The sequence below is a fragment of the Stenella coeruleoalba genome, assembly GCF_951394435.1.
Source record: "Stenella coeruleoalba genome assembly, chromosome: 7".
NCBI classification, from domain to species: domain Eukaryota; kingdom Metazoa; phylum Chordata; class Mammalia; order Artiodactyla; family Delphinidae; genus Stenella; species Stenella coeruleoalba.
In genome coordinates, this window is record NC_137153.1 from 10,316,418 (window position 1) to 10,332,601 (window position 16,184).

General features: G+C 41.1%; 1 protein-coding gene across 9 annotated transcripts in view; it reads right to left on the bottom strand.

Moving 5' to 3' along the window:
* Positions 1–16,184, bottom strand: part of SH3RF1 (SH3 domain containing ring finger 1) — a 159,412-nt gene that overhangs the window by 96,070 nt on the left and 47,158 nt on the right. The window contains exon 1 of one of the 9 annotated variants that reach the window (XM_079926340.1): positions 3,937–8,057. The exons of the other annotated variants lie outside the window; for them this stretch is intronic. Within the exon in view, the coding sequence (XP_079782466.1) occupies positions 3,937–3,945 (9 nt within the window). The 5' untranslated portion in view covers positions 3,946–8,057. Of the gene's footprint in view, positions 1–3,936; positions 8,058–16,184 lie in introns of those variants that run through there. 9 annotated transcript variants of the gene reach the window in all.

Genomic DNA, 16,184 nt, shown 5'->3' on the forward strand with positions numbered 1-16,184 from the left:
AAAAAGAAAAAAACTTGTACTCAGAAATCTTTAAGATTTTGTTGAAAGGAACCAAAGATGACACAAACAGATGGAACGATATACTGTGTTCATGGATCGAAAGAAATAATATTGTTAAAATGTCCATACTACCCAATGCATTCTGCAGATTCAATGCCATCCCCACCAAAACACCCATGGCATTTCGCAAAGAACTAGAACAAATAATTCTAATACCTGTATGGAAACACAAAAGACTGCAAATAGCCAAAACAATCTTGAAAAAGAACAAAGCTGGAGGTATCATACTCCCTGATTTCAAATTATACTACAAACGTACAGAAATCAAAAGAGTATGGTACTGGCAAAAAACAGACACATAGATCAATGGAACAGAATAGAGAGCCCAGAAATAAATCCATACACAAATGGTCAATTAATCTGTGACAAAGTAGGCGAGAATATACAATGGGGAAAAGACCACCTCTTTAATAAATGGTGTTGGAAAAACTGGACAACTACACACAAAAGAATCAGTCTGAACTACTTTCTCACACCAAACACAAAAATAAACTGAATATGGATGAAAGACTTAAATGTGAGACCTGAAACCATGAAACTCCTAGAAGAAAACACAGGCAGCATTCTCTCTGACATTGGTCTTAGCAATATTTTTTTGAATATGTCTCCTCAGGCAAGGGAAACAAAAGCAAAAATAAACAAATGGGACTAAATCAACCTAAAAAGCTTTTGCACAGCAAAGGAAACCATGAACAGGAAAAAAAAAGGCTGCCTACTAAATAGGAGAAGATATTTGCAACTGATATACCTGATGAGGGGTTAATATCCAGAATGTACAAAACTCATACAACTCAACATCCAAAAACAAACAACCCAATTGAAAAATTGGCTGAGACCCTGAATATACATCTTCCCAGAGAAAAGACAAACAGCCAACAGACACATGCAAAGATGCCCCACATCACTAATCGTCAGGGAACTGCAAATCAAAACCACACTGAGACATCACACCTGTCAAAATGCTATCATCAAAAACGCAAGTGCTGGAGAGGGTGTGGAGAAAAGGGAACCCTCCTGCACTGTTGGTGGGGATGTAAATTGGTGCAGCCACTGTGGAGAACAGTATGGAGGTTCCTCAAGAAATTCAAAACAGAACTACTATATGAGCCAGCAATTTCACTCCTGGCACAGATGTGAAAAAAACAAAAACATTAACTTGAAAAGATACATGTACCCCAATGTTCATAGCAGCACTATTTACAATAGCCAAGATATGGAAACAACCCAAGTGTCCATCAACAGACGAATGGATAAAGAAGTTGTGGAGAGATATACATATACGTATGTATGTGTATATAAATATAACATGAAATACTACTCAGCCATAAGAGAGAATTAAATTTTGCTACAGGCAGCAACATGGATGGACTTGGAGGGCATTATACTAAGTGAAATAAGTCAGACAGAGAAGGACAAATACTGTGTGATTTCACTTACATGTGGAAACTAAAAAACAAAAATGAACAAACATACAAAACAGAAACAGACTCATAGATACGGAGAACAAACTGGTGGTTGCCAGATGGGATGAGTGGCGGGGGATGAGTGAAACAGGTGAGTAAGATTAAGAGGTACAAACTTCCAGTTATAAAATAAGTTAAGTCATGGGGATGTAATATACAGCATGGGGAATACAGTCAATAATATTGTCGTAGTTTTGTGTGGTGACAGATGGTAACTAGACTTATCATGGTGATCATTTTGTAATGTATAAAAATAACGAATCACTATGTTGTACATCTGAAACTAATGTAATATTGTAAGTCAATCATACTTCAATAAAAAAAGAGAGCCTCTACATAATGGCAAAAAATTAACTGGAAGGTATAACAAATCTATGTATTGTATATTTATTAAAGTTGCCTCAATTATGTAGATATAAAATTTAATAAAAACACAGGAGAAACTAATAAACCCATCATTGGGTAGGAGATCCCAAGACATGTTCAATGTAGTAAACACAAGTAGTACACTCAATAATAAGAGTACACATTATTTTCACATAAACGTTTTCAAAAACTTTGTATGTGCCAAGCCACAGAACAACTCTCAAGATTAGTTGATTTCAAGATTAGTTACTATACAGACCATGTCCCCTAATCACAAACCAATTAAGTTAGAAGTCAGTAATACATGGATACATTTGAAATACCTATACTTGGAAAAAATTTTTACCATTTCTAACTAACCCATAAGTGAAAACTAAAGACTGGAAAGGAAATTTATAGATTAGTGAGAATGAACCGCAGTTCACAACAACATGGATGAATAAGAAACACAATATTGAGTGAAAAAAACACATTATGACTAGTGTATTTCCATTTCTTCGAAACTACTTGTACTAATTTGGTCTTTACCAAATTGTGTACTGAATTTTACACAACTCAATTTTTACAAGACGAGTGAATAATAAACACAACCTGGTAGAGGAACGGGGCAGTGAAAGAACACACGTCACCTCTCACTCGTACTGGTCACACACTCTGACAATTCAACAGAGGAGGTTCATCATATACGCAAGTTTCATAACACATACACCTTAAGGTCTCCCCTGGGTATCATGTGTTACCATCATCTGATAACAGGCACTTACACCTGTGACCAATTCAACTCTCTACTTCTTTCGTCATTTTAAATTCTCTTTTATTTAAAAGAAAGCTCCACTTCTACTCACTAGTCTCTTCCTAATCACAGATTAGGAAAACACTTCAGATCCCAGAACAGACGAGGGAGAAAGATACTTCTGATCCCACACGAATTTGTGGTACGAACGCAAGTCAGTCAGCTGACAAGCTTCTAGAGCTTCAGGGGCCAGAACCACGGTAAGGCTCCCGTCCCAGTAAAAGGGCAGCAGAAGAGAACAGACATCTCCAGGGTGCCCTGCAGCCAGGCAGACACAGGGCCGGTTAGAGACAGAGCACGCGAGGATTCCAAACACACACAAAGTAGGCGGTGAACTCTCGCCACCTCCAGTTCCCAGCGATCCAAAAAACTTTTCTATGACAAGATTTAAGGCGTATGACCAATGTTTCTGAAAGAAGCATTTTCTGGAAAGGATTACATTTACTGAACAGCGACAGGAACATCGGAATTTGGAATTCAAGTTTCTACTGGGAAACGAATGTTTTCTTTAATGAACCTCCTCCCTCCAATTGCCAGAATCAGCATTAGCAATTAACAAATACCCACGCTAACTTACTCCACAGGGAATTCGGTGATGCAAAACCCAGGATGAATTGGGAGATGGGGATTGACATGTATACACTGATGTGTATAAAATGGATGACTAATAAGAACCTGCTGTAAAAAAAAATTAATTTAATTTTTAAAAAATTAAAAAAATAACTCCAGGAAACAGTTTATCTCCACTGGGCATATCTTCAAGAAGGGATTAGAGGGGGCTGGGCAGGAAGGATCCAAAAAAAAAAAAAAAAAAAAAGCACCAGTATCTGCTAAACTAAAAACACATACGCACACATGGGAATTATTTTACTTTCATCAAGTTCTGAAAGTAGTAACAAAACCAGGGAGAGCGAAAAGAATCATTTCACACGGGTGTTTCAGGAAAGCTGAAAGCAGCAACCATTTAGACCTCATGTTGCTGAATTTGTTTGCTTTTCCTCAGCCTCTGTCTCCTTAGATTGCTAATTTCCCGCTCGAGGTTATAGTTCTGCATTCATAACACCATCATCGTTGCCATGGTAACTTCCTGCGACGTCACAGAGAAAACACAGCTGAGTCCCTCCGGCAGCCCCGACTCCCCCGCTCCCCCGACCCCCGTCAAATCCTACGTTGATTTTACTCCTTCCAATGTAAATACGAGGGTTACTATTGAAAGTTCTAGGGAGAAGGTCTTAACACCGAAACCCCACCTACCATCCCCATCGAAGCAAGAAGAAACCCAGCAGCCCAGAACCCTGGTGAAGTTGTAAGCAGAAGAAGCCAGCTCCTGGATTTGTACCCGAGCTCCCCAGGCTCTGAGACACGGGCCTCGGGCACAGCATCCAATGGTCTCCAGCCTCCGTTTACCCATCTGTAAAATGGCCAAGGACCTCATCGGATTGCTCTGAGAATTAAATGAGATGATATAAATGAGACACAGCACAGCGCCTGGCAAATGTCCACTTAAGTCAGAGGCCACCTTGAGCTCCCCGGAACTTTCAGTGATCTCTGACCTCCAGATACAGAATTAAACAGGAAGCTACGGGTTCAGTCACTCAGGAGATATCCATTGTGTGCCTGGTCTGCACCACCCAGTGCCCAGGGGCCGGGAAGGGGGAGGGCCGTGCGTGTGCTGTGGCCACAACAAAGGCTGTTTTCCCCCCAACTTCTTCAGTTTAACGTGCACCTCTTCGGCAGGAGGCTGGCTCCTGGGATGAGATCAACCTTGGTTCTGGGCCCCATCTTCTCCTGTGTCCACACATCCAGGCAAATAGAGCACAGGTTTATAACTGAAACAGTGAGCCTCTGTGTGGACGAGAATGGAGTCCAGGGTGGACAGGACTATTTCAATTTACCATCTCCTCTGAAGGAGGGGATGTGGTTCTTTTCGGAAGGGAATTTAAATTGAACAAAAGTCTTCAGCTTGCAGCCAGCTTATAATTATTATTTGGGTTTGAGGCACAGGGACAACTGTCTGAACCTCTGAAAACACAATGGAAGTAAATATCTACCTTTAGAAACCAAAGTATCAGTTAATTCCAGGCCTGTGGAAATGCCTATTTCTAAAGAAATAACATCATAATTTTACCAGGCAACTTCATGACAAGTGGAGAAGCAGTTTACGTTTCTTAGATACATTTGTCATCAGATACTTAATCTGTGCACCTAAAGTAAAGCTTAATAAATTTACCATTAGAAACGCGGGGGAAAGACAAATACCATATGATATTGCTTATATGTGGAATCAAAAGAAAAGTGATAAAAATGAACTTATTTACAAAACAGATGCAGAGTCACAGACACAGAAAACAAACCTATGGTTACCTGGGGGAAGGGAGGAGAGGGATAAACTGGGAGACTGGGATTGACATATACGCACCAGTATATATAAAACAGATAACTAATAAGGACCTACTGTACAGCACAGGGAACTCTACTCAAATACTCTGTAAAGACCTATATGGGAAAAGAATCTTTAAACAAGTGGATGTATGTATATGGATAACTGATTCACTTTGCTGTACACCTGCAACTAACACAACATTGTAAATCAACTACACTCCAAGAAAAATTTAAAAATTAGAAACACTGAGGTGGTCTTCAATAAAAAGAACTTTGAAAGACACAATTGTGTGCCTTCTGAGCAGGGAAGGAAAAAAACAAACTACAGGAGGAAAACATAGCATTCTGTATCTAGACAGTAATGTGAGTTCTCCTGAACACTGTTTGGGCTAGAAACTCTTAGAAAAAAAGGGTTGGGCTTCCCTGGTGGTGCAGTGGTTGGGAGTCCGCCTGCCGATGCAGGGGACACGGGTTCGTGCCCCGGTCCAGGAAGATCCCACATGCCGCAGAGCGGCTGGGCCCGTGAGCCATGGCCGCTGAGCCTGTGCGTCCGGAGCCTGTGCTCCGCAACGGGAGAGGCCACAACAGTGAGAGGCTCGCGTACTGCAAAAAAAAAAAGAAAGAAAGAAAAAAAGGGTTCATGGTCAAATAAGCTTGGCAATACTGCGTGAGACTGACAATCCACATGAGCGTATTAAGGGCTCGGATACGTTCTGCAGTAAAGAAACTATTTGTATTTGACCAAATACCCACAGAACACACCTGAAGGAATGCTGTGGTTGAATACTTTCCAATACCACATAGTAACACAGTTACTGGACACAGAAAGTGCAACACAGAGTATTAACTCAACACTCAAAACATTCTGCTGTTTGTAGTTCCCTCAAAATAAAAACATCCTAGTGCTGTTCTCTAGTTGTTTAACAACCTCCACCAGAGATAAGAATTATGGTCTAAAAATGTGTAAATCGTAGCTAAATGATATAAAAGAACGGAAGCCTGTTTGGTTGAGGATACACCTAGAACGGTATCTGGCATATAAAAATACGTGTTGAATGAATGACTGAATAATCCTCTTTCTTCTTCTTCTCATTCTAGTCAAGAGATAGCTCTTCTGATTTGCCCTCCAAACTCCCTAAGAGGAAGCAGGGACCAGCGATGCTATGAAATCACACACTTACGAGCACATGACAGAAGAAAGAACACAGACCTGGTGCAAAACAGGGCTGTGTGACCTCGAGCACTTAGTTTTTGCAAAACAGGAATTAAAACTGTTTTTATCCCAACAGGCTACTGTGAAGAAAGTGCCTGGCATGATCGTGGCACAGAGAAGGATTCAAAAAATACCAATCCCTTCTCTCTCCCTCATTCTGACTGACTTTTCCCTAATTTAAACCCCCGAGGAAACAGCAACTCAAAGGTAAGTAAAACGTCCTGGGGGACTGTTGAGCGAGCTGAATAAGCCAAAATAAATCCCACATCAAATTTGAGACAAGAAGGAATTCGCTTCCAAAGACTGTAACACTGCTCCCCGTTCGCCTTCCTGAAGGTCTTGAGTGCTGGAGCGTCTTTTAATCTTGAGCTGTGCATCTTCTTTAATCACACTAATTCAACAAAACTCCGAGCACATCATCTCATTAAATCACCCTATTCTCTGTCGAAGCTTCACAACTTCAAAATCAAACCAGCCAGTTTTCACCATAACACATTGTCTCTTTCTTCCAACAAATCCACACCTAAAAATGTACCCAAAGAAGCCAAGTTTAGCACTGCACATACGCTCACAACAATTCGAGTTTGAAGATGGGCATTGAGCACACACCTAACTTACCCAAATAAGACTGCATCTGGGGCCCGCCCTGGCGGTCCACTGGGGAAGACTCCGTGCTCCCAACGCAGGGGGCCCGGGTTCGATCCCCGGTCAGGGAACTAAGATTCCACATGCTGCTGCAACCGAGACCCGGCACAGCCAAATAAATAAATAAATTTTTTTTAAAAAAAAAAAGACTGTATCTTGCCAAGCTGTCAGATATCAACCTCCCCCTTTGAAGAGTCTGGGCTCCATGCTTACTTATCTCGTTTCTGAAATCCGAAGTAATCTGTAATACTGAGAAGTTGATTTGATAATGAAAAGCCTTTATAACAGGGCTGGGTTTCCTTTCTCTGTGCCAATCAGGAATCAGGGAACGAAGGAGAGATGGGAATCACATATTAAAATGGAAATTCGTGCAGTTACCTGATATGCTGACAGAATAAGGGGGGAGTCGGGAGAAATTGCTTCATTAAATGCACTATTTACGTTCCAGTAAATCCTGCGTTTGAGAATGTTGACATTTGTTTTGAAACCAGATTCAAATTTAGTACACAGCATTTCTTTGTTGGCAAGAGCTGCAAGTGAATGCCAGTAAGTCCGGCTGTTTTACACACACTCTGTGTGGAGGGTATCAGAGGACCTATGAATCAGGTCAAAATTAACACCACATGGATGACCTTGGAGAAAAAGAAATGACTTGTCAGAGTCCTATCACAAAAACTAATTTATATTTTTGTGATCCCACTGATAAGGCAGTAAGAAGCATGGCTAACTCCCCCATGCGCTATCTCTTTTATATTAATAACTCTGATTTTGCAAAACTAAGATCAAATCACCCCAAAATGCAGGCCCATTTCCAGGCCTGTCAAATGTACTGCCCTGCACAGAGGGGCACACGGAGGCGCTGAGCACGTCCTTCTGGGGTTGTTGTTAAACCATCTGACCTCATTAAAGTGTTGACAAATACTCACCTGTCAGAAAAATCTCCCAGCATATTTTTTCACTTAGTAACACAGCCAGGAACCCTTGGAGGAGCCCGGTGGCATCCCTAACTGGACTCATAAATTTCGCTCTTCCCCCTTCTTGAAATTTGCCAACACACCACACTGACACTCAGCGAAAGTTTTCTGACTCAAGAAAAGGAAAGATAACACCAGGAATATGTGAAGAATTTCTTAACAAAACACACACACACACACACACACACACATGCACACACACACCCGACTTGGGAAAACAAGCAAACCACAGTCACAGGAGTTCTCAAATCCGCTTTGGCGAAAAAGCCCCTGAAAAAGCAATTCCAGCCCACTTGGGGCCTTTTACAACTGGGTCTTGCCCTCACCACCAACACAAGAACAATAAATAAATTTTTAATTCATGTTTCTAAATGGAATAAATAGTGACAGGACCTGGAAGGCAGCCAGTGCAGCAGCCTGAGAGGCACCGCGCCCGAACTCTCTCAGATCAATCAGTCCTTCCAGGCATTTGCAACAGCGGATCTGCAGAGGGCCCTGAATACCCCACTTGAAGAGAACGTGGAGGAAACATGACCAAACCTAGGAGACACTAACTGACGTTAAGTGACACCACACTTCCAGTTACCTGAAAATGATACCCTTTTGCATCACACATGATTCTGGCCACAAGGGACGCTGGAAGGTCCACTGGATTCATGACCGCTTGCAATAATTTCGCAACCTGTCCTCACCCGAGGCCCGAGCAACACTGACCTAGAGTCTAATGTCCAAAAAGACTGCTCATAGGATTCAATCAAATTTAAAAAATGAAGTCAAAACACACCTGGGCCAAGCAATTGCCCTGCGCAGTGAAGGCAGGTCACACTGCGAACCCCCATCCCAAGCTCTCAGGACGCTGGGTGTGCAGCGGGAGACACACCGAGCTGCGGACACACACAGGGCAGGGACAAAGCGGACGGCAGTAATCCAAAAAGACACGGCATCTGCTGGCTTCTGGGTATTACACCAGGCTTCCTACATTTTAAGCCAAGTCATCACGATACACTCCAACCTTTCAGGATCGCCTCTGGCCTTGGACCAATATGCGCCCAGGGAGGCTGAGAAGCTGGGGCTCTGTCCACACACGAGGTCATCGGAGCTCCTGCACAAGCCACCCTGGTGGAGGACGCCGCTTCAGACAGCTCCCCCTTCTTTAACTGCTCCTCTACCGCCAGGACCCACGGAGGCGCAGCAGAGGGCTGCTGACACGCATGCCACCCTCCAGAGGGATCCCCGGGAGCACCCAGCCTGTGTGGCTTGGACTCAGATCACAGACCTAGTGGCCACACCACGGGGGGGACCCTGCACCGGAGAGGAGCGGGCAGGCGTGGCAGGGCCCAAACCAAGCCGAGTGGCACCTCTGGCCTGCCAGCCGGGCCCTCCTGCACCACAGAGCAAGTGGCACCTTCTCCAGCAGAGGAAGCGGGTCTAGAAATGCCCAGACCGAGCTCAGACGTGCTAATTCAAGGCGTCCAGTTTGGGCTTTTCTCCTAAAAGGAAACCACCTTCCTTCACTAACCCTCCTTCACCCACGCCCCGCTGTCTGACCCCAAGTACTAGCAGTTTCTGCCCAGAGTTGAAATGACCTTTGCCTTCCCACCCACCCTGGCTTGGCCCGGAATTCCATCCATCCTTTGTGCCCATGGAGCCCACTGGGCCTCACTCTCCGCCCACTTTTACTGTATTCCTCAAGAAACTCTCTACCAAGGAAGCAGTTATCACTGGGCAGAGAAAAAAAGGACGAAAAAGCAATCTGCACAGCATAAAGCTATGCCTCTTTTTAGGAAGACAGACACAAAGGTTTCTAAAAAACATACACATGATGTATTTTATGTGAGTTTTAACAAAACTTGGGAAATGTTGCTATCAAGTCAAATGTTTCCTTCCTAATGATTCAGTAAACAATTATGTTTCATTCCTATTTAATACACACACCTGAAGACCCAGTAAATGACAATCGGCCACCTTAGCTACACGAAGTCCGCTGTGTCCTGACAACCCAAGGACAAAATGAGGTGACAGTCAGACTCGAATCAGTGTCAAACGTAGGGCCTGCAGCTGCGAGCCAGCTCCTAGAGGGCCCCGGACATTAGTTGTGAGTCACATGTAACTGCAGAGACAGAGCCCAGACGTAGGCTGTGAGCCCCACCGTGCACGAACCCCTAGGCGTGAATAACGGTATCAGAACTTCCATAAGACTCTGGTTTCTGTGGCTGGAAAATAAGGAGGAGTTGGAAAAAATAATGATAATAGAAATGGGGAAAGACGAAAACCACACCGAACAAAATAAAAATGAACTCCGAAGTGGAGAGCTGTCTTTGCCTTAGTCCTTCGGTTCTCAAAAAGAGGCCCCCTCCTCCAAGAAGTCTTCCCTGATGCCAGGTCTGTTTGAGGTGCTGCCACCCTGAACCCCCTCACGCACTCCCCTGTCTACAGCACGTATTGCCCTGCAGGTCACCGTGCAGTCACTAGTCCACCCTCCCCACTGGGATTCAAGCGGAGCGAGGACAGGGACCATGTGGCGCCTGTAATTGTAGTGGTTTCAATATCAAGCTTGGCCCATGATGAGTCAGCCACGATTACTAGAAAAAGGAAATCTGATGTGTTCAAACCCTGACTCAACACTGTGACGTGAAGTACTCAAATGTCCTTACCTGCAAAATGGAGACACTAAGGTAGATAAGATTGTATGTAACACACCGGGCTGGGGGGCGGGCAGGAGGGTTTCAGGCTTTCCCTGGGGCCTCTCTGCCTTTTTACCCTTCGCCTCCCTCTTCTTCCCCTTCCTGCTCCTCCGCCTGTGTTTGCCTTCGACCTTATTTCCATCTTCTTACCACAGAGGATCATTTGCATCTGAAAACTGCAAGCTTCACCTTCTAATTCACACTAAGGCAAAATGTTTTGTGTGACCGCTTCCCTCATTGTCTAGATACCTTTCAACCTATGATTATGCATAATATGAGGCAAATAATGAAGCAATGCTAATTTTATAAATGATAAAGAAACATTATGCAGAATTCAGTTTATTATTTCCAAAAAAGATGTAAGCCTAATAGGGTGTTTAAAAAAACTTTTTAAGCCTATTGAAATAAAACTGCATTTGCCTAAGTAGTTTATGAAAAACATTTCTTTTCATAATAACATGCACAACTTTGCATAATTATTATTTTATTTTTTATGCTGCTTCAATGTTACACTCTCAAAGAAAAAAAAAAAGAAAAACCATGTTCATCAAAACAGAATTATTTTCACAAGACAATGCAAATAAGAACAAAAGACGAAAAACACTTACATCCTTATTCCTAAGCCCCATAAAAAGTCTCCACTAATCTAAAAACTACAAGCAGTGAATATAACAAAAAAGAAGCAGACTCACAGATACAGAGAACAAACTAGTGGTTACCAGTGGGGGGAGGGGCAAAATAAGGGTAGGGGATTATGAGATACAAGCTATTAGGTATAAAATAAGCTGCAAGGATATCCTGTACAACAAGGGGAATACAGCCAATACTTTACAATAACTGTAAATGGAGTATAACCTTTAAAAACTGTGAATCACTATATTGTACACCCGTAACTTATATAATATTGTACAGCAACTATACTTCAATTAAAAATAATTTTTCAAAGAAAAATTATTAAAATCTATGCATTGCTTAAAAAAAGTCTCTACTACTGTCCATAATGGAGCAGGTTTGGTATTTCAACCCATTCTCTAAGGAACTAAGTCCAAGGTCGCCATGCTGCCATCATTCACTGGAGAATCAGAACAGGCTGGGTACCACATCAGCCGGGTCTGCGGCGGATGAGGAACTAGGTCAAACCCTTCTTAGCAAGCTACCTCGATTTCAATGTCGGCCTTGTGTGCGTCCACAGCATGTTTCATAGCTAAAGGCACAGAGAGAGCACCATGGACAGTTATAGGCTAGACAACGAATGTATAAACCTATCTGTGTGGCTGGTAGACAAAAGCGTTCAGAAGTTTTATTTCCATGTATATCAGAGAATCTGTCAGATGCTGAGGAAACGGGCACAAAATCGTGCTGACGCCACCCAAAGCCACCATCTGGATGGCTACCCCTCTGACTCCACTCACAGATGGGGCTTTTCAAAGTGGTATTAACTTACATTTTACATCCTAATGCCGAAAATGCAAGAAAAGTGGCAAAAATCCAGTTTTAGATACTTTTTCCCAAATGTAGCTAATTAATCTTTCCACCATTCATACCACGACATAGCCTTTTGCGAATAGCACTGCAGAGAAATAAATGTTTCTGTGATACCTTCATTATCTCGTTTCTAAAATAGCCTCTGAAATGTTTAATCATTACTGAAGAAAAAGGAAAAATTTCTAGTCTGATACAACAGAATGACACAATAAGTTCAGTACTCTTTTTAATATTTACGCAGATATCTTTATTTTTTTCCATCATTTCCTTCTATTTTTTTCCTTTTAAATAGACTTTGCCTTTTAGAGCAGTTTTAGGTCCCCCAAAACAGTTAAGCCGAAGTATGAGAGTTCCCATATAACCCTGCCCCCCACATGCACAGCGCCCACTATCAACAACCCTGACCAGAGGGGTACACCTGTTACAATCAACGAACCTACAGTGACACACCTAGGTCACCCGAAGTCCAAAGTCTGCGTTAGTGTTCCGCCTTGTTGAGCGTCCTGTGGGTTCTGACAAATGTATGATGACACCCACTGTTACAGTCTCATGCAGAGTGTAGGTTCACTGCCCCAGAACTCCCTCCCCCCTCCCCCATAACTCCTGGCAACCACTGATCTTTTTACTGTCGCCATAGTTTTGCCTTTTCCAGAATGTCATATGGTTGGAATGATACAATATGCAGCTTTTTCAGATTGGCTTCTTTCCCTTAGTAATACGAATTTTAAGGTTCCTGCATGTCTTTTTAGAGCTTGATAGCTCATTTCTTTTTAGTGCTGAATAATATTCCACTGTCTGGATGGACCACCATTTATCCAATCACCTACTGAAGGTTCCTTCCAAGTTTTGGTAATTATAAATAAAGCTGCTATACACATCTGTGTGAAAATACGTTTTGACTCACCTGGAGCACAAGTGCTGACCGCCTGCTAAGAGTATGTTTAGTTTTGTAAGCAGCTGCCAAAGTGTCTTCCAATGGCAGACATTCTGCATCCCCCCAGCACTGAATGGGAGTTCCTGTTGCTCCACTTCCTCAGTAGGTTATGGATGGTGTTGTCAGTGTTCCAGATTCTGGCCATTCTAATAGGTGTGTAGTGGTGTCTCGTTGTCTTAATTTGCATTTCCCTGCTGACATATGATGTGGAGCATTTTTTATATGCTTATTTGCCATCTGTGTATCTTCTTTAACGAGGTGTCTGTTCAGGTCTTTTGCCCAGTTTTAACAGGGTTTTCTTTTTTTTTATTGAGGTATCATTGGTTTAAAACATTATGTAAGTATCACATAAATTATATTTCAAATTTTGTGTACACTACAGCACGCTTGCCACCAAAAGTTGTTTTCATCTGTCACTATACACTTAACTCCCTTTACCCCTTGCTGTTTACTTTCTTATTGTTGAGTTTTAAGAGTTCTTGCAAATTTTGGATAACAGTCCTTTATCAGATACGTCTTTGCAAATATTAGCTCCCAGCCTGTGGTTTTTCTTCTTACTCTCTGGATAGTGTCTTTTGCAGAACAAATTTTAAACTTTAGTGAAGTCCAGCTTATCAGTTTTTCCTTCATGGGTCATGCCTTTGGTTTTGTACCTAAAAAACTCATCATCAGATCCAAGGTCACCTAGATTTTCTCCTATGTTATCTTCTAGGAGTTTTATAATTTTACATTTTATATTTAGGTCTATGATCCATTTTTAGTAAATTTTTATGAACAGTGTGAGGTCTGTGTCTAGGTTCATTTCACTGCCTGTTGTCCAGTTATTCTAGCACCTTTTGTCAAAAAGACTATCTATCTTTTCTCCATTGTATTGTCCTTGCTCCTATGTCACAGAGCAGTTGACTATATTTATGTGGGTCTATTTCTGAGCCTTCCATTCTGTTCCATTGATCAATTTGTCTGTTCTTTTGTGAATACCACCCTGACTTGGTTATTGTAGCTTTATATTAAGTCTTGAAGTCAGGTAGCATCATTCCTTCAACCTTTTTGTTCTTCTACGTTGTGTTGGCTCTTCTGGATGCTTTTGCCTTTCATGCATACCTTGGAATCGGTTTGTTGATATCCACAAAATAACTTGGTGGGATTGTGAATGGGACTGCATTAAATTTAGAGATCAAGTTGGGAAGACCTGATATCTTGGCAATATTGAGTTTTCCTATCCATGAACATGGACTATCTCTCCATTTAAGTTCTTCTTTGATTTCTTTCATCAGAGTGTTGTAGTTTTCTTCAAATGGATCTTCCACATATTTTGTTAGATTTACACATATTTCATTTTTGGAGGTGATAATGTAAACAGTATCGTGTTTTTAATTTAAAATTCCACTTCTTGGTTGCCAGCACGTAGGAAAGCAACTGACTTCTGTAAATTAATTTTGTATTTGCAATCTTACTACAAGTGCTTATTAGTTCTAGGAGTTTTTTCACCAATTCTTTAGAATTTTCTACATAAACCATCATGGCATCTGCAAACCAAGACAGTTTTATTTCTTCCTTCCCAATCTGTATACCTCTTATTTCCTTTTCTCGTCTTACTGCATTAGCAAGGACTTCCAGTATGATGTTGAAAAGGAGTGGTGAGAGAGCACATCCTTGCCTTGTACCTGAACTTAGTGGGAAAGATTTGAGTTTCTCACCATTAAGTATGATGTTAGCTGTAGGGGTTTTGTAGACAATTATCAAGTTGAAGACGTTTCTCACTATTCCTAGTTTAATAAGAGTTTTTATCATGAATGGGTATTGAATGTTGTCAAATGTTTTTGCTGCATATACTGATAATCATGGCATTTTTCTTTTCTTTAGCTTGTTGATGTGACAGATTACATTAATTCACTTTTGAATGTTGAACCAGACTTGCATACCTAGGATAAATCCCACTTGATCATGGTGTATAATTCATCCTATACACTTTTGGATTCAATATGCTAATATTGATATTCTGTTGAAGGTTTTTACATCTATGTTCATGAGAAATATTGGTTTGTAGTTTTCTTTTCTTGTAATGTCTTTGTCTGATTTGGATGTTAGGGTAGTTCTGGCCTTGTAGAATGAGTTAGAAAATATTCTATCTTCTTAAAGAGACTGTGGAGAGATCAGCTCAGTGCTTTGTGACCACCTAGCGGGGTGGGATAGGGAGGGTGGGAGGCAGACGCAAGAAGGAGGAGATATGCAGATATACGTATATGTATAGCTGATTTCACTCTGTTATAAAGCAGAAACTAACACACCATTGTAAAGCAATTATACTCCAATAAAGGTGTTAAAAAAAAGAAAAAGAGACTGTGGGGAGTTGATATTTCTTCCTTAAATATTTGGTAGAATTCGCCAGTCAACCCATCTGAGCATGCTGCTTTCTGTTTTGGAATGTTACTAATTACTGATTAAATTTCTTTAATAGATACAGCCCTATTCAGACTGCCTATTCAGTGACATCATTTTTGTTTGTTATGGAAGTTGCATTTTATTTCTCTCAGGAACACCAAATTCATAGATTTATGATTGAATATGCAGGATAATCACTTGTTTTCTAATAGTCAAGTAATGTAGTATATGTAGTGTAGGCTAACTATGTGTCTAAATCTTTATTTCTAAGCCAGGCAAATAACTAAAGAATCCTTTAAAAATCCATATTCTGTATAAGGTTTAGGAAAATTGGAAATTATACTGTTTAAAATTAAGAGGTTTAAGCATTTAAAAAGTTAGTTTAGCATTCCTCTCCACAATTCCTGAATTAAAGACATCCAGCTATTTTTAACTGCTTTCTCTCATTTTTGAAATATTATATTTTTTCATATAAATTTTTCTATAACTGTCCTTACTCATTTTGTTGTTGTTGAGTGTAAATAAGATCTATGCAATGACCATCATATCTGTTCAGAATCAAGAAATGCTTTCTCCTCATGTTTTCATATCAAAGAGTCATGTTACACTCTAATATATGAAGAATACGTCTTGAAGGCAAGTCATTTGAATATTACATCTACATGTACAACACAGTATAACTGCCTAGCTATTCCAAGCAAAATTTCTTTTCTCTCATCTACTAGATACACACACACGTAAACTAAATATAACAATTAAACAATTATTTGGGTGTAGTTAACTATTTCTTTAAAAGACTTACT